This window comes from Triticum dicoccoides, chromosome 6B (genome assembly GCF_002162155.2).
Source record: "Triticum dicoccoides isolate Atlit2015 ecotype Zavitan chromosome 6B, WEW_v2.0, whole genome shotgun sequence".
Lineage (NCBI taxonomy): Eukaryota > Viridiplantae > Streptophyta > Magnoliopsida > Poales > Poaceae > Triticum > Triticum dicoccoides.
This window is the reverse complement of record NC_041391.1, coordinates 711,740,014-711,759,414: the sequence shown is the minus strand read 5'-3', so window position 1 is coordinate 711,759,414 and position 19,401 is coordinate 711,740,014. Positions and strand designations below refer to the sequence as shown.

Here is a 19,401-nt window from a genome sequence, read left to right as displayed (position 1 = left end):
TGGCGCGCATTAAGGATTATCGTTACATCTTTCATGTTGCTCTTTGAGTTTCTATAGTTGCAAGGTCATCTGTAGTGTAACTACTTAATTTAATTTAATTTTAAATTTTTGAAACATATGTTTATAAGAAATTATTGAATAGTTCTTACTTCAAATATTAATAAAAATCCTGACCCAATTAGACATATTGTAGGAATCCGGTTTTGCGTTAGAAGGTTTCGGTCCAATTATTTTCCTTTTCTTGTTGTTTTCTTTACCATATTTCTTTCCTTTTTTATTTTTATTTTTATCTTGTCCTGTTCCCCTATTTTATTTTTTCTTTATGTTAATGTTTGAAATTTTTAAGAATTTATGCGAATAAATTCAGAATGCTCTGAATATAAAAAAGTCAATGTTAAACATAAATACAATAATTTTCAAAAAATGTAATTTTTAAAATGTTGGTTTTACAAACCATTTAAAATTTAAAAAATTGTCTGCCTTTAAAAAAATCGAAATATTTCAAACAAAATTTCATACATTCAAAGTAAACATCCTAAAATTTATGTAAAATGTGAGATTGTTTACAAAAAAATTCTCCTATACATTTCAAAACAAGTTTGCATTAAAAAATACTTATTTTACAAAATATGTGCTCAAAAAATTTAAAGTGTTTATGTTTTAAGACAATAAATATTGATGTTTCTAAAAAAACAACAGAAACAACTAGTTCAAAACTAGTAAAAATAGGTAACAGTCGCTCAGCACTTGGCGATAATGATCCAGGTGACCACACGTGTGGTAGGTCGACAATTTGAAGCAAAAGGGTGTTATATATATGTGGAATGTGGATCCTACTCCCCATGTAAGGAGTGGGAAGTCCACCAATAGCACCCCCTCAACCCACTATGTGCCAGCACGGTGTGCAAATCCATATATATATATATTCAGCGCATTAAGCACCCCATTAAGGGTGTTTTCGTACGGGCTGCACCCCTCCCCCCGGTACGTTAGGTTTAGTAGCGGGCTGTCCCACATAGTTATTTTCTTGTCTATGTTTTCCAGTTGGGTTTTTCTCGGATTCCTGTTCCGGTTTTTCTTTGGTTTTCTTCTTCTTTTTTGTTTCTTTTTCTTTTTCATTTTTTTCTAATTTTTTTCGTATCAGTTTTTGTAAACAATTTTAAAATTGTGAATATTTTAGCCCGTGTTTTTTAATTCATGATTAATTAGACCATGTTTTTTAGTTCATGATTAATTTTCGAAATATGTGATTCTTTTAAAATTCATGAATATTTTAGCCCGTGTTTTTTAATTCATGAACTTTTTTTTTCCAATTTGTGAACTTTTTCAATGCATGAACTATTAGGTCCTTTTTTTCAAATTCATGATTAATTAAATTTCTTGCACTTTATAAAAAATTTACGAACTTTTCTAAATTTGTGATTTATTATCAAATTTTGTTAAACTCTATCCAGATTTACAACTTCTTAACTTTTTCAAACTTTTTTCAAATTTTAATTGTCAACTGGTCAACTAACTAACCAACGTGATGCAAGCGAGCGATGTTCGAGTGACAGCTTCGCATTTGCTACACAGGCCCTCTATGTGCCGTGTTCGAGGACCAACAACGCCAGCCGGCGTTTAGAGCACTGAATGGGAGGTCAGGCCCAATGCGACACTTTTCTTTCTTTTTGCATTCATATTTTACTTTTTTTGTGCAGTATATCTTGATTTTACCAGTTTTCATATATTTTATACATTTTCTGTTGGAATCAACAAATATTATTTTAATTAGCAAATAGTTTTATGAAATTTGGGTATATTTTGAATTCAATACACATAAATTTAAATTAGCAAACTTTTTAAATTTCTATTTTCCTAAATTGTCAATATTTTTTTAAAATTTGGGTCAATACTAGAATTCATCATTGTCTTTTCAATTTTTTATGAATATTTTTTAAATCTACTCAAGTAATATTTCAAAATAGTTTTCAAATTCAAAAATCTATTCTAAAATTCAGGAGCAATATTAAATTCCTTAACATTTTTAAAATTATTGAACTTTATAAAAAAACTGAAGAACATGTTTTTAATTCAATTGTTTTAAGAATTACTGACCATATTTTCAATCATTTACTTTTGGAAACAATATCATTTTTTCAACTTCTTGCGCATTTCGGAAGTTTACAAATATTTTTTCAAATCAGGGAGACTTTGGAATTTCCAAACCTTTTTGTAAATCATGAAGTTTTTAAAAATTCAAGATCACTTGTAAATTTCTTGAACGCATTTATAAATCTATGATTTTTTTTATAAATTCACACACATTTATCAAGAGTTTTGCTTCGGTACACTCCCCTTGAAAGTTTGTACAAATCTTAAAGTTTCTTAAAAAGGTTATTACCATATTAGCTTGCAGATCAAGATGAATTGTATAGACTGATTTGGATACATAAGACTATATTATCATTTTTATGTAAGAGGTACTCCCTCCATAAAGAAATAAAAGAGCGTTTAGTCCACTACTCTTTGGGCCCAACGACGGCAATATACGAGGAATGTACCTCTTTAGCTCCTAATTTTCATTATTTTAAGTTTCTTCACCGCCCTAGGGAAGCCAGTATGGTGGCAGATTTACTTGGTAGTAAATGAGAGGACTCAAGAACTGTTGTGTGGAAGAATGAGCCACCTGCATTTCTAGTTGGTGTATTAGCGATTGATATAACTATGTTATTACACTAAATATAAAATGCCATGTCGACTTTCCTAAAAAAATGTTTATAAAATCTTGTGGATGATTTACCTACGTAAATAAGGGGGAGAATCAAAAGAGGAAGGAGAAATGTACGTACGAAAACACTCTACCCAACATGAAAAGGAACACTATTATTTGAAGTAGCAGAGAGCAGTTCGTTTGGGCAAAGACTAACTTCTGCTATTTTTTAGTTTCATCAGGCCGGTGTGTACGTGACCTTTTTTTTTAGAATCAAGAGCTTTATTAATCAACCAACAGATTACATTCCTTCCTTACACAAGTTATAAGAAAGGTGGGAATATAATTTATCCATAAACAACATTTTCTAGAAGAATTACATTGCTTGGCACACAGATGTGCCAGTTCATTCGCCTCCCTCGATATGAATTCCAGACGAAAATCATCAAAATTCCCGCTTAGCTCTTGTATTTCATTCAGAGTGGTAGCTATCTCCGAGCGATCAACACTTAGAGAATCCCACTGTTTCACCACTAATTGTGCATCAGTTTCAATGATTACCCTCCTGAACCCCAAATCAGAAGCTAGCCGTACACCATCTCTTACTGCAAATGCTTCCATAGCCATAGCTGACATCCCAGTTTCATACCAGAGTGCTTGTGCGCGGATGAGCCTTCCTTCATGGTTGCGAACCCCCAGGCCAGTTCCTCCCTGGTGTGTATGTTTGTCGAAGGAAGCATCCACATTAATCTTAAGAAAAGGTTTCTCTGGTGTATACGTGACTTGTACTATAATCTTTATGATATAAACGAGGCACGTATTACCGCGGAAAAAAAGAGAGCAGAGAAATAGTACAAGCTGGACCTCGAGGACCAAACAATGGCTGTAATAACACGTTGGGCCTTTAGCCCATCGGTGCCATCATTCCTCCACCGCAGGCCTCAGGGTAAAATAGTGATCTTCCCAACCACGCCCGCAAAAAGAAAAAAAAAACAAGAGAGGAAACGGGATCGGGTGTGAGTAATGCGCCGCCGCCTGCCGTGCGCCGATCTCCACTCTCTCGCCGTCGCCGTCGCCGTCGCCGTCGGATGCCTCGAATGAGGATCCACCGGTGCTTGAGCAGAGGCGCCCAAATAAGCAGCTCCCCCTTTCGGAGCTGCAGCCCGCAATCCAAGCAGCAGCAGCAGCAACTCCTTTCTGAGCTGCGACCGGCAATCGAAGCAATCTAGCGGCTCCACTCCGAGCCGCAGTCCGCAATCGAAGCGGCTCCGGAATCAAAGAAGTCCTTCCCGGGCTACAATCAGAATCAGGTGCTCTTTCGAATTCGTTCTTCCCTTTTGGATATAGAATAGAATTTTCATCAGTATTTAAACGAGAGTTTCCATTGGTGTCGGGAACCCAGCAGCTATATATATCCCCGCCAGTTATCGGAGATCAGCAGCTCCCCTCGGACATCTGAGAACCCTTTCGGCGATGGCCTACACCTATCCCCGGCGACCGGCTGCCAGATCGACGGCCAAACCACCCGCAAAGGACTGGCTGCTAGTGAGTTCATTCTCCTCTTTATTACCTTTTCCTTTCGCTAGACTGTACAAGAAAAACAAGTTGGAACAATCTGTTCGTGTTTGGTATAAAAATACCGAAATTACATTTCTTTGCTGGAAATTATAAATTTTCTATCTTCGTTTGTGGAAAATATTGAAATGAAAAACCATGAATCATAAAATATATCTTTGCATCTGGAAATTTACAAAAAATGCATCATTGTGTTTTTTTTTAATGTATATTTGTTTCTGGAAGATATCGAAATTGTATCTTTTGGCTGGAAACTATAAGAAATCTATCTTTGCATGTGGAAAATACCAAAATTGCAACTATGAGGCTGTAACAAAAAATGAACTCTTTTATTTCCTTGCTTGGTTCAGGAAGAATATGGACATGATTGGCTGAGCAATTTGCCCGATGATATCCTGCTCAACATTGTCGAACGTCTTGACATTGCTGATGTCGCACGAACCAGTGTCCTCTCCAACCGGTGGAAGGAGGTCCCTGCCATGCTCTCCAAAATCGTCATAACAGTCGATTCCTTTAAGCGCAAGCTTCCCAAGTCGAACTTACCCTGCTTTGATGCTCATCCCAATTCCACCATGATTGAAGCAACTAACAGCATATTGGGAAATAGGAGCTGTACAAATCTATACACCATTCGACTACTGCGCATGGAATTCTACTTGGGAGATGACTGTGTTTACATCGGCCAGGCTGTTACCGATACCATTGTAACACAGAATGTTGGTATGGCTGAATTCACAGTCATGACGAAGAAGGAAGTTACACAGTGCACCGATAAAGATTTGCTCTACTACGGAAGGAAGTTCATGTCATTTTTTTACACTTGTCCCAACGCATTCAATGCTCTCACAGGCCTCAAGCTACAGAATTTGAGGCTAGCTGAATCAGAGTTACCTGAAATTGTCAGTACATGCAAGCGATTAGAGTTCCTCCACTTGCTAAACTGTGACATGGGCAAGTTGTCTTTCCTAGAATTGGAACACCCGCAACTCAGTGAACTTGAGATTGTCGACAGCGAATTTGAGCGGGTTGATCTGAAGTGGCTACCAAAGCTCACTGTTCTGACATTTTCTGATTGGATCACTCAGCACGATCCGTTGTCTTTTGGTTATGTCCCACTGCTCAAGAGTGTGAGCATCAGTAATACGGCTCTTTCATACCACAAGATGCTCAAATTAAGTGAGTTTCTTGGCAAAGTCACCATTAGGGACCTGCATTTGAACTTTGAAAGCGAGAAGGTTAGTACAGGTTGTATATTCTTTTTGATGATGCATGTTATTTTCCTTGATCATGTCATTGTGAGGCTCTAATCTTTTTTCTATCTCTTTGTTTCTTTGCAGATTTGGATTAAACCTGAGGCGCCAAGAGAATTATCCAATGTGTTCCACAAACTACAGATTGTTAGTTTGCTTAACATTTCAGAAGAGTGTGATCTGACTTGGACAATGTTCATTCTCCAAGGCGCACCTTCCCTTAAGGAGCTATGCATCAGAGTAAAGTCTTTGTACCTAATCTCAGACCTCTTTTGTTTACATCCCATGCATGCTCATGTTACATTCAAGCTGCGGAAGTGTAGTCTCATTTCATCAGAGTTTAAACTTTCTGGACCAAATTAAATAAGTAAATCACAAAAAATGCTTCTTCTTACCTTGCCAAAATGTATATTTTGTACGATTACATGCAGGTGTGGGATCATTTCTGTGATACAATACTGGATGAAGAGGAGAGGAAGAAGTATTCGTATAGCGAGGAGCCGAAGGATAGTGGATTAGAATGTGTCGGATCTGCATCTGGTTTCAAGCACCACAGCTTGGCTGTGCTCAGGATTTTTGGGTTTCAGACAGAAGAGAAGTTTATGAGTTACATAAAAAGTATCATGGAAGCAGCGGTGAATCTTGAGAACATCTACTTGCATAACAGGCCGGTGTGCAAGATATGCCAGCACATGGTTCGAAAGCCATCGAGATACCCATGGACAAGCAAGCAGAAGATTTCGGTCAGGAACAAAATCAACAGCGAGATGTGCTCAGCTGTGGAAATCCACTTCCCCAAGTAAACAACCTCTCAGTGTTGATGTGCATTCCTTCCTTTAGAGCAACATGTTGTTATTGGATAAAACTAACACCCTTGAGTGCGCAAAAGTTGCCTTGTTTAATGCGCTGTAAGGTAGACCTCAAGTACAAAGCGCAGTTCATATTGCACCTACTGTAGTGACCACTGACCAGTAAGCTAAGAAAAGTCTGTTATGCTGACCAAGGTCATGTTTTTCTCTTCCTGTTGAACTTCTGACTAAGGTTGTGTTTACCCTGCTTTGTCATGTTATATTCGATGGCGTTGGAAACTCTTTTTATTTGGGACCGGTCTTCCTCGTTCGGTCACTCCTCGTCGACCTTGTTATTATTAGATTTTTGCATTTATCCAGGCGAGATTTCTTGAGGGGGGCTGGCCATGACCGTGTGTTTTATGTATAGTAAATCTGTTTACATATTGAATCGTCAGAAAACCTGTTGATTGAATGTTGTACATAAGTCGTTGAAGGCCAACTGAAAGCATCACCTTCTTGTTCATTTAACCTTCATCCTTCATTTTATAACAACAGTTGCTTTAATTGCAGTTTGGCTACTGGAAACTTTGAAATCCGGCTGTAATTTGGAGATTCCATAATTTTGGAATTCAGGAATTTTTTTCCCAAATCCGGGAACCTTTTTTTGGAATTCCAAACTTTCTTCAAATCCGTGAACACCTTAAAACGAACATCTTTTTTCATATTTGTAAACATGTTTTGTAATCTAGAACATTTTTGAAATCATGTAACTGAAATTTGGAACGTTTTTTTAAATCCCTGAAACATTTTCGAAATTCAGAACATTTCTTATAATTCTTGAAGATTTATAAATTTCATGAATTTTTTCTTGAAAATTTTGAAAAAATTTTAAACCCCGAACTTTTTTTAATTTTAGATTCTTGAACATTGTTCGAAGTTAAAAAAGAAACAACAAAGGATGAAAAAAGAACTGAAACGCCCCACCCGCACATGGCCCAACCCAAAGCGCGGGGAGCTCTCTGCGCGTGCTTTTGGGCTGGCCCATATGGGGGAGGGGCGCCCCTGTGTTTCTTATTTCTTTTGTTATTTTTGGGTTTTTTGTTTCTTCTTTAAAATTGTTCGGGATTTGAAAACAGTTCCGAATTTCCAATAATGGCAGGGATTCCAAAACAAAAAAATGAATATTAAAAAAAAGTTCACGAGTTTGAACAATTGTTCTCAAATTCAGAAAATATTCGCCGAATTAGAAAAAATGATAGCAGTTTGACAAAGTGTTCATGAATTGAAAATATCATGATTTGGAACAAATGTTCGCCGATTCAAGAAAAATCATGATTTTTTAAAAAAAAGTTCACAATAATAAAAAACTTTTCGTGAATTACAGAAAAGTACATTGATTAAAAAATGTATGCTGGTTCAAAGAATGTTCATGAATTAAAATAAATGTTCTTGCTCACACAAAAATGTTCATAAAGTTCATGAATTTTAAAAAATTGTTCCCCCCAAAAAATGATTGTCGATTCAAAAAATGTGCGTTGATTCAAAAAAAATGTTCACGAGTTTCAAACAAATGTTCATATTTTTTTAAAGTGCAAATTTAAGAATAAAATTTCATGAATTTGAAAAATGTTCATGAATTTGTACAAAATTTCGCAAATTTGAAAAATGTTCACAATTACATAAAAAATGTTCATGAATACGAAAATTGTTCGTGATTTAAAACAATGTCATGAAATTGGAAAATATGTTCAAAAAAAGAAAATTCCTCTAAACATTTTTTAGCAATAAACTGGAGCGTGTGTTGGTTACAACAAACTACTGTGTTCCCGCAAGTTTCATCTTCCTAGGTTGAGCTGTTGCAATATTGCAGTAGTTCACCCAATACAGGGTTGGTAAAAATAAAGCACTAATGTAATTAAGGTGCAGTGGATATATGGAGGATCCTTTGGTCATTGAGTTGCTGGCGTGCAGGGATGCCGGAGTTTGGGCAAGAGATGCATTTTGCAGGCCATTCGAATGTAGTGGAGAGGAGACTTGGGACGTGTGCCCTTGCCGGGTTTGACACACACACAAACGGTGTATGCCCGTTCTTTCTTCTTGATAGTTTCAAAAACAATAATGTGGGAAATTAAGATGCAGCATGGTGAGTTAATTACTTTCAGAGAGAGAGAGAGAGAGAGAGAGAGAGAGAGAGAGAGAGAGAGAGAGAGAGTTGTGGGGGATTTAACGGGGAAATGTCACTTAGTTCTGAGTGTTTTTTTAAACATAGTTCCATGTTGTTTATATGTGAGAGAAGTCTACATTTCAACACTGAACTAATCACTCGGTTTAAAACTTAACTTCAACTTCAAACCGGCCGACATACACCCCGCACTAACCATGCGGTTCAAAAATCAACCCTGGTCTCAATTTTGAATTAGTCAAGTGGTTTTGACCGCATTGGCCGATTACTGGGCACCCATGAAATAAATAAATAAATAAAACCCCCTTCTCTCTCCCCCTATCTCTATGTGGTGACCATTGTACTATGGTCGCCAATGCTAATTGGAATCGGTCTTGCTGCCGCTGCCGCCCCGGCTCGCTAGGGGCCCTCTCTCGGCCACTCCTCGTCAGCCATCACCCAACACCCCTCCCTCAGCCATGTTGCAACGCCACCCCAGCAACGCCAGTGCGAAGCGGCTAGGTGGCAAAGTCGACGGCTAGCATGCTCATACCGCGTCGACGCCCTTCAGCCAGAACCAAATGAAGAGCTTGTCCGCCGGCTTGTTGAGGTAGTTACCACCCACAGAGATCCCGTCCATGAGAGTTGGGTTTTGGAAATCGTGGTTAATTGATTGTAAATTAAACCAAATGGCGAAAGAGATGGATTCAATTGTTGTCGTGAAGTTGATTCCAAGCCAAAGAGGCTGATAGATCGGTCTACTCGTCGCTTATTATGGAGATTAGACACCTTATGTCTCTTCGTGATTCTTGTATTACTCGTGTTAATTGCTACCTGTGAGCTGCATTGAGATTTTCCCTAAGAGGAGAGGATGATGCAGTACAGTAGAGATAAATATTTTCCTCAGTTAAGAACCAAGGTTATCAATCCAGTAGGAAAACCACGCAACAACTCGTTAGCAGTACATGCATACAAAATAAAAAATCCTTGCACCCAACGCGAACAAGGGGTTGTCAATCCCTCGACGGTTATTTGCAGAGATTAAATTTTGTAGTGATAGATAGATAAATAAAACACAAAATAAATAAAGTAAAGAAAAAATGCAGCAAGATATTTTTGGATTTTAATATATGATAAAAATAGACCCGAGGGTCATAGTTTTGAGTAGAGACTTCTCTCTTGAAAATAGCATACGGTGGGTAAATGAATTAATGCTGGTCAACTGATAGAAAAACGAATAATCATGACGATATCCAAGACAATGTTCATGTATATAGGCATCACGTCCGAGACAAGTAGACCGAGTCCTGCCTGCATCTACAAGTCGACTGTTATGCAGCATGCATCTAGAGTATTAAGTTTATAAAGAACAGAGTAACGCCTTAAGCAAGATGACATGATGTAGACAAAGTAAACTCACGCATAAATAAACTCTATCCTTTTATCCTTGATGGCAACGATACAAATACGTGTATCGCCCTTTCTATCACTGGGATTGAGCACCGCAAGATCTAACCCATCACAAAGCACCTCTTCCATTGCAAGAAAAATCAATCTAGTTGTCCAAAGCAGATCAACAGATCGGAGAGAAGTACAAAGCTATAATAATCATACATAAAAGAGTTCAGAGAAGACTCAAATAATATTGATGGATAATCTGATCATAAACTCACAATTCATCAGATCCCAATGAACACACCGCAAAAAGTGATTACATCGAATAGAACTCCAACAACATCGAGGAGAACATCGAATTGAAGATCAAAAAGAGAGAAGAAGCCATCTAGCTACTAACTATGAACTCGTAGGTCTGTGGTAAACAACTAACATATCATCGGAAGGGCAACAAGGTTGATGTAGAGTCCCTCCGTGATTGATTCCCCCTTTGGCAGAGTGTGGGAAAAGGCCTTCAGATGGGATCTCTCGAGAGCAGGAACTTGCGGCGGCAGTAAAAATATTTTGGATGGCTCTATGTTGGTTCCGATTTTAGAGAATTTATAGAGGCAAAATTATGTCAAACGGGTGAACGTGGGCCCCATGATCCACCAGGCGCGCCTACCCCCCTAGGCGCGCCCTGGTGCCTCGTGGGCTCCTCCTTCATCTTCTGGCCCTCTCCGAAACGGGTTAACATGGGTACCAAATTTTTTTTCACGCTTATTCTTTCTTTTTTTTACTTTTACTTATACTTCCAAATATTCTAATATATGTATTACGAAAAACAATTTGCATAAAACATTTCAAAAATGTTAACCAAACATTTGAAAAATATTGAATGTGTATAGAGAAAATGTTTCTCATGTATACAAAAAATGTAGACAAAAATATATAATGTGTACAAAGAAAGTCGATCATGTATTTAAAAAATGTCAATCAAGCATTAAAAAAGATCTTACTAAATTATTTGAAAAATCTTAATAAAGCATTTGAAAAATGTTAAATGGATATAGGAAAATGTTTATCATATATACAAAAATATGCTTGTTGAAAAAATGTTGATTATGTACTGGTGTATACAAAAATGTACAAAGTACATTAAATAAGAGTAGACATCAAAAAACATATATTTCAAAAGTTGATTATATATTTAAAAAATATTTAACATGTATGAAAAGTTCCTAACGTATACGAAAAATATGCATTGTTTATTAAAAAACAATTCTTGTATTCGATTTTTTTGTATATTAATAAAATTTATAATATATATATACCCGAAATGTACAATGTGTATGGAGAAATGTAGAGATAAAAAATAACTTTTCAAGAAAATGTTAATCATGTATTTGAAAATGTTAAACTTGATATAAATATAGTTTTGATGTATGCGAAAATTGTTGAATGTCCATTGAAAAAAGTTGAGATGTGTTGAAAAAAAGAAACCGATGCAAATCGATAAAGAAACAAAGAAAAACAAAAAACAAAAAAAGAAAAAGAAAAAGGAAACCAAATAGATGGAGATGAAAGAAATCCAATGCAAACGAATGAAAATAGGGAAAACTAAGAAAGAAACAATGAAAACAAAAAAAACAAGAAGATAAAAGCCAAAAGGAAGCAAAGAAATATGAAGAAAGAAAAGTAGAAAAAAAGGTAAAACTGAGAAAAGAAACTAAGAAGGACCAACAATAAAAAAATTGAAAATTAAAAATAAAACGAAGAAACCAGAGGGAAAAAAAGAAAATTACAAAGAACACCTATAAAGTTAAAAAAGCGAAAGAAAAAAACGAAAACAAAGAAAAACGCATCGAACACCACGAGCGAGAAAGCGAGCGTGAGAGCGCGGAAAACGGGCCGGGCCAGTACCATGCAGCGAACGAAAAGGCTTCGTTCTTCTGTGGCTGGGCCGAAGAAGTATGGCCGTCATCCCCTGCAACAGACCCTGCCCACACCCACCGTCCGGCTCCGGCCACCACGACTCTCCTCCGCCGCCGCCATTCCCTGCGACGGCCCCCCTACCCCACACCTGCCGTCCGCCGCCATCCCCTGCGACAGCCCCCTACCCCACACCTGCCGATCGCCGCCGGCCACCACGACTCTCCTCCGTCCGCATCCCTTGCGACAGTCCCCCACTGCTGTCCGCCGCCGGCCACAACCGCTCTCCTTCGTTGCCACCACCTCCGCTGCCTGGGCCTGGCTATTATGCGTGGTTGATTTCCTTTTGTAATCGGGGAGGAGTCTGTCTATTGACAAGTTGTAATCAGGATCCTCCTCCCTTTTGGAGGAGGGCCTGCCGGCGATTAGTCCGCATAAGTTGGCGGGGGCGCTGGTTGATCGAATAAACAGAGGAGGGGGAGGGGGGATTCAAATTAGGTCGATCCAAACAGTGCAGACGTCCCATCATCAAGAAGACCAGTTTTTTTTAGATCATCAGCAAGGTCAGAAAGCCCTCCCCATCACCCCACTTACATTGTGTGTTCAACAAGACCAGTTGTTGATCCGACCAGCCATGACGAAGAAAAGACATCACCGCACACGCAATGTAAGTGTTGTTTCTGTTGTGCCTGATTGATGTTTGTACTTCACACAAAAGGTTCTTCCTAAAAAGGCTGATTATTTGTTGTTCCAGGTAAATGCAACACAGAAAGCAACTCACAACAAAGATGCTGCCAGCAGCGAAGAAGACACAGACAGGCTTACCAAGCTGCCTGATGACCTTCTGCTAAACATTCTGGAGAGGGTGGACACGCTCGATGCAATAAGGGCCTGCGTCCTCTCCAAGCGAATGATGAAGCTCCCCACCATGCTCTCGCACTTCTTCCTGAGCTGTAGTTCCATTCCAGGTCACCATGTTAGAGCTCGTGTTTTCAACGTCAGTGAATTTGTCAGAACCAACAGTGTTGTGGCTCATGTAACGGATAACATCTTGAGCACAAGGAGCCCAGAGATCACCATCAGCAGACTCAAAATCAGATTCCTCTTGGTGCAACCTGACTGTTACACAATTGGCAAATCTGTCGCCCATGCCATGGCAACACAGAAGGTTGGCGCGGCTGAGTTCCAGATCGTAACAGACAAGACTCATTTGAAGTGCTCTCCTGCCGATCTCCTCGACCATGCAAAGCAGCTCAATGATTTCCTCGGTGCTTGTCGTGATGCATTTGCTGGCCTCAGGCGCCTGTGGCTGTGCAATATGAGGTTTGGTGGTGAACTGGACATACCCAACATCCTCAGCACCTGCAAGCTCTTGGAGTCTTTGCGTTTAACCCATTGCGACTCGGGGATGAATTCTGTGCTGCAACTAGAACATGCTCAGCTTACCGAGCTCGAGGTCGACTATGGGAAATTTGAGATAGTTGAGCTGACATGTCTACCGAAACTCCGACGGGTGAGCTATAAGAGTTGGTTCTACTCTGAGAAAGATCCCCTGTATTTTGGTTTTGTGCCACAGCTTTCAAAGCTGAGGCTTGCTAAAACTGGCTCCAGATCGACTAGGACTCTTGAGTTGAGTCAGCTCCTCGGTAATGTTCCTTCCATAAGCGATCTGCATCTGGATTTTGAAAGTGAAAAGGTACTAATAATTAGTCATTTGAATCACACCTGACCATTTTCACTCTATATAGGATGGTTATATATGTAATAACAATAGTAGCTTATTAGTTGACAATGTGATTTATATGCAACCTGCACTCAGTTTGTAAATTGTTTTCTCTTTCCCAGATTTGGGTTCTACCAGAAAGCCCGGAGCTGCTCAGGCCTGTGCTCAGCAAACTACAGCATGTGATTCTGGACAAACTTCCTGAAGGATGTGATTTAGCTTGGACAATGTTTATTCTTGAAGCTGCACCGTCCCTCAAAGAGCTGTGCATCACAGTATGGGATCATTGGTGCCATATGGTGATGAGAGACAAAGAGTTTCGGGAGAGAAATGGCTACTGTGAAAAGGCAGACGTGGAGTGGAAGCCACATGCCCCTGATTTCAAGCACAAGAATTTGGTTAAGCTCACCATCTACGGCTTCCAACCTGACGACATCTTTGTGCGATTCATCAGGTGTGTCAGGGAACATGCGGTTAATATGGCGGAGATATCTCTGCACGACAGGAAGGTATGTCTGCGATGTGGTGACTTGGATCCCAAGATGAAGTGCCCATCAAGATATCCACGGAACGCTGATGAGCGCATGCAGATCATTGAAGAATTGGGGATGTCTTTGCCCGGTTTTGTTCGCTTCATGTCATAGTTGAGAAAAAAAGATGTATGTCACCTTTGTGGTAGTTTGTAAGCCCTCTGAACTCTGTAATTCGGTAGTTATCGCGCTTGTACTCTTGCTTAAGCTATGTGAACTGTCGCCTAATGAAGAAAATATTTAATACTGTAGTAAATTTTCAGAGTGTTCTGATATTGGTGAATGCTTCCTTTGGGATAAGTTCATAGATACGTGGCTCCATTTAGAGGTTAGAACCGAGTGCTCCTGATGTGTTGGAACAAGTTGACCTGCTCACTTATCTTTATGGTTCTTGATCTGGACATATTCTTGCAATCCAATAGTTCTTGCTCAAACACTTTTTCAGTGCACAGTATACTACTCCCTCAGTCCCAAAATTCTTGTCTTAGATTTGTCTAAATACGGATGTATCAAGTCACATTTTAGTATTAGATACATCCGTATCTAGACAAATATAAGACAAGAATTTATGGACGGAGGGAGTAGCATACATGTTGACTGCTCACTTCAATGGTTACCGTCAGTTCTGGGGATGATTTTTTATCTTTATTTATTTTTGCTCAAGTGAGAAGTAAAAATAATAATAATGTACACTGATCGTAAGGGAAAGTGACATTGTTGCCTTTCAACAAAGGTAACCGGTAGATTTTGTGTTTTGGAATTAAGGAGCCTCCCACGAGATAAGAGAAAGCTCAGGTCCAGCAAATTATTTACAGCAGCTATTCTTAAATTAGTAGGACTGCCTACTGAACCATCAGCAAGAAATCTCCCTACAGAAAATTGCATGACATTACTATGATATGTACTTTGAAAATTACCTGTCCTATTTATCTTTTGAGCCTGCGAAAATGCAGTTGTGAGCACGAGCTCCATTGCTCCAGTTATCAGACAAAAATAGTATGTGGACGTGTAATGCTTTTGATTGATGTTGCCAAGGACCAAAAATATACTCCCTCCGTCCCAAAATAAGTGTCTCGACAGACACTTATTTTGGGACGGAGGGAGTATTAATGAAAAACAAACAAGCCCACTTCACCGAAAATGCCAAATGAAGGCCGAGCTCCATGGAGGCCTTAATTTAAAAACTTAAAAATTCAAACTTTTCAGCCAACCAAACTTTTGAAGGTGGCTGGAGGTGCGAGGACGAAGACGTACACTTTGATGTCCACATTGTCCTATGCCATCCACTAAAGCTGCGCAAACGAGCTCGTCGGCGTCGGACTGCAGCGACTGTTGCACCTACTATATGTCCTAGGTCGGTCTCCATGGAGGGTGGCTGGGAGGATGCGCTTTGGCCACCCGACTGGGGTCACGTGCGGGAGAACGACAGTTGTCGCTGGTCGTAGCGTTGCATGGGAGGCCAGGAGGTGTGGGGTGCGAGGAGACGAGGAGAAGGGGTAGGACGGACGTGACTGGTCGCGTCGTTGCAGGTAACAACGACGGTGGCCGGCGGCGCCTACTGCATAGGGTTAGCAGTAAGATGAAGACATGAGATGGGGGTTGTTTGGTTGGTGTTGTAACGCCCCGGATACAACTTTTCATATTTGTAACTCCAACTCTTGCCTTTTCCGGAGATGCAATATGAGATTTCCTTCGTGGTTGGGTTTTTGTTGTTTGTTTTGCATTGTGTTCATGTCTTGCATTTCATCTCATAGCATCATGCGCATTGCATCTGCATGTTTTCATAAAACGTGCATCCGTTGTTAGTTGCCGCTTCTTCCTCGTCTCTGTTGACCTTTCTCAGACCGACCATTCTGTTGTTGCCCGACCGTTTGACCCTCTTTGCACAATACTCAAACCCCTCGCGCGCGTCCGAAAGTTGTCCCGAACCCGACCTGCTCAGTCATCATAGTTGGATTCAGTTCATCCCCAAACATCTATAAAACATCTCCGTTTTCTTATTTGAGCTTCCCTAGCCTGTTTTTCTCGACCTTTCGATTACGATCAGAGGGACCAAATAGTCCCTAGCCTAGTCCACCTGGCTATTTAAGCAGTCAAACCCTAGCTCTATCCGTCCCATCCGCCGCCACCTCCTCGTTTTCATCTCCTGCCCAATCCATCCACCGACCAGCCTCCTCCTTCCTCGGGATCGAACCCGAGCCAACGCGTGAAGCTCCTCATCCCCTCCTCCTCGATTTCAGTCCAGCCAACCAAATCCATCCCCTCCTCGATCCACTCCACCCGAGGCCTCCTGCCTCCCCGACGCCCTCGCTCCAGCCGCTGCCTCGTCAGCTCCGTCTCGCCGGAGCGTGTTGCTAGGTCGCCCGTCTTGCGCCCCAGCCCTCTCTTTTTCCCTCTCCATCTCACCGTGTCTCTCTCTAATCTCTCCGCTCTCTCTTCCTTTGCCCACAGGAAACCCCATGGACGCCATGCTCGAGCTCCGCCTCCCCTGCCCTGCTCCCTGAAGCTGCTCGAGGTCCCGAGCAGGAGCGCTCGGCCTCGTCCCCTCGCGCCATCGCAGCCGACGACCTCCTCTGGCCGCAGCCCCACGTCTCCACGCTCGTGCCCGAGCAGGAGCCCCTCGAGACGGAGCTCATCCACAGCAAGCCGCAGCTCCTCCTGGTCGATCCACTACTCCACCGTAGCCTTGCCGCGTCTCCGCTCCTCCTCCGCAACCCCGAGCACCCCTCGCGAGCCCCTGCTTCCTCGTCCAAGCCTTCTCTGTTCGCTGCTATGGACGCCGCCATCCGAGCTCCTCAGGCCGAGCGCCCAAGCCCAGGGTCTCCAGGACCTCGCCGCCCTGGCCTCCTCCTCCGCGCCAGCGAGCGCGACTCCGGCAGCCACGGGTCCAGCGCCATGCCCCACCTCCTTCCCTCGTTCTTCTTCCTTCCTGTTTTCTCTGAATTTCTCCCCGTCATGGCCTTGCAGCTCCCGCCGCCACCCTGCTCCGTTCGTCACCATCTCCGCCAGATCCAGCGAGGCGCCGCGTCCCCGAACCGCCGGAACGGGTCGCCTTCGCCCCATCCTCGCCTTGCCGGAGAGGCTTCGCCTTCGCAAGTCCATGGCGTCGCCGGCCTCTTCTTCGCTCGCCTGAACCAGCGCCTCGTCCCACTCCTCGCTCGCGTTGACCGCGTCAAGCCCCACGACTGACCGCACGCGCCTGAGTCACCTTTCTTTCGCTAGATCCGGCCCAGCCGTGTGGCCTCGGGAGCGCCAAGTCCCCAGCGCCCAGCCGGCCTGCTTTGGCCTCTCCTCCGATCTGGGCCATGGCCCATGGTGAGCGGCCCAGTGCCCAGCAGATCTGGCCCATGTCTTGTTTTTTTTCCAGTTCTGCGAATTTCGCTTTATCCAGTAATTTAACTGTTTTGCAGAAAAACCCTCATGTTCATGCATTTAATATCTCACAAACCATGCATCGGATTAAAATGATTTATATATGTAAAATGCTTAGAATTTTGTGTAGATTAATAATATGCCATTTTCATCCTATGTTAAAATGTTTAAAATGCTGTTTGTTTAAATTTGCTCAAATACCATGTTAAAATGATTTATTTCATAACTAAATAACCGTAGCTCGGTTTTAAATAAACTTTATATGTAAATGGGGTGGAAAAAATGCCTAGTTTAACCTGGTCCACTTTATTTTCCTGTTTAACAACTTTAAAATATGTTTTAGGGCAGAACAGTACCAAATTCGAATATTGCTTATGGGGATTTTCCGGAATTGTTGTTTGTTCTTCCGGCCTCATTTAAATTTGCCTAGATAGGTAGTTTTATTATGCTTCACCTCTTGCCATGTTTAACAACATTTAATATTGATGAGTAGCATAACCAAGAGAGAACTAAATAATTGATGTGGTGTTTTGTCAATATGCAACTCGTTGCATATTGAGCTCCACTTAACTTGTAGTATTGTTTGTTGCACTTTGCCATGCCATGCCTCATTAAACCGGACATGCATCATGCTTGTTTGTGCATCATGCCATGTTTATGCTTGTGCATTTACCATGTTGTTTGTTTCTTTCCGGTGTTGCTTCTTAGTCCCGGTAATGTTGCGATTGTGAGGATTCGTTCGACTACTCCCGTTCGTCTTCTTCATGGACTCGTTCTTCTTCCTAGCGGGATTTCAGGCAAGATGACCGCTATCCTGGATCTCACTACTATCATTGCTATGCTAGTTGCATCGTTCTATCGCTTTGCTGCGCTTCCTATAACTTGTTCTTCAAGCCTCCCCAAATTTCCATGAACCTCTAACCTTTGACACCCTTCCTAGCAAACCGTTGTTTGGCTATGTTACCGCTTTGCTCAGCCCCTCTTATAGCGTTGCTAGTTGCAGGTGAAGTTGAAGATTGCTCCATGGTGGACAGGGTTATGTTGGGATATCACAATATCTCTTATATTATTAATGCATCTATATATTTGGTAAAGGGTGGAAGGCTCGGCCTTATGCCTGGTGTTTTGATCCACTCTTGCCGCCCTAGTTTCCGTCATACCGGTGTTATGTTCCCGGATTTTGCGTTCCTTACGCGGTCGGGTGATTTATGGGACCCCACTTGACAGTTCGCTTTGAATAAAACTCCTCCAGCAAGGCCCAACCTTGGTTTTACCATTTGCTTCACCACCACCTACTTTTCCCTTGGGAGTCGCTCTCTCGAGGGTCATCTTTATTATAGCCCCCCCGGGCCAATGCTTGTATAAGTGTTGGTCCAAACTAGAGCACCGTGCGGGACCATCCCTTGGCAACTTGGGTTACGTCGGTACCTATACGCTTAGCTTATCCGGTGTTGCCCTGAGAACGAGATATGTGCAGCTCCTATCGGGATGTCGGCGCATCGGGCGGTCTTGCTGGTCTTGTTTTACCATTGTCAAAATGTCTTGTAAACCGGGATTCCGAGACTGATCGGGTCTTCCTGGGAGAAGGAATATCCTTCGTTGATCGCGATAGCTTATCATGGGCTAAGTTGGGACACCCCTGCAGGGTATTATCTTTCGAAAGCCGTGCCCGCGGTTATGTGGCAGATGGGAATTTGTTAATGTCTGGTTGTAGATAACTTGACACCAGATCCGAATTAAAACGCATCAACCGCATGTGTAGCCGTGATGGTCTCTTCTCGGCGGAGTCCGGGAAGTGAACACGGTTTCTGGGTTATGATTGACGTAAGTAGGAGTTCAGGATCACCTCTTGATCATCACTAGTTGACGACCGTTCCGCTTGCTCTCTTCTCGCTCTCTTTTGCGTATGTTAGCCACCATATATGCTTAGTCGCTGCTGCAACCTCACCAGTTTACCCCTTCCTTTCCCATTAAGCTTTGCTAGTCTTGATACCCATGGTA

At 41.6% G+C, this 19,401-nt stretch overlaps 2 protein-coding genes across 3 annotated transcripts; both read left to right on the top strand.

Annotated features, from left to right (window-relative positions):
* The first annotated feature begins 3,576 nt into the window (after positions 1 to 3,576).
* On the top strand, positions 3,577 to 6,586 carry LOC119325852. 2 transcript variants are annotated; one of them, XM_037599571.1, is made up of 5 exons: positions 3,577 to 4,002; positions 4,098 to 4,237; positions 4,618 to 5,502; positions 5,605 to 5,757; positions 5,949 to 6,586. In XM_037599571.1, exons 2-5 carry the CDS (start codon positions 4,166 to 4,168, stop codon positions 6,318 to 6,320), a joined length of 1,482 nt encoding a protein of 493 aa, XP_037455468.1. In that variant the 5' UTR covers positions 3,577 to 4,002; positions 4,098 to 4,165; the 3' UTR covers positions 6,321 to 6,586. The 2 variants fall into 2 exon arrangements, with proteins under 2 accessions (XP_037455468.1, XP_037455469.1); XM_037599572.1 differs by having other exon boundaries at positions 4,095 to 4,237.
* Positions 6,587 to 11,864: 5,278 nt separating this feature from the next.
* LOC119326819 lies at positions 11,865 to 14,296 on the top strand. Its single transcript, XM_037600422.1, has 3 exons — positions 11,865 to 12,442; positions 12,530 to 13,471; positions 13,621 to 14,296. The coding sequence occupies exons 1-3, from the start codon at positions 12,410 to 12,412 to the stop codon at positions 14,140 to 14,142; spliced, it is 1,497 nt and encodes a 498-aa protein (XP_037456319.1). The 5' UTR covers positions 11,865 to 12,409; the 3' UTR covers positions 14,143 to 14,296.
* Positions 14,297 to 19,401: the final 5,105 nt, after the last annotated feature.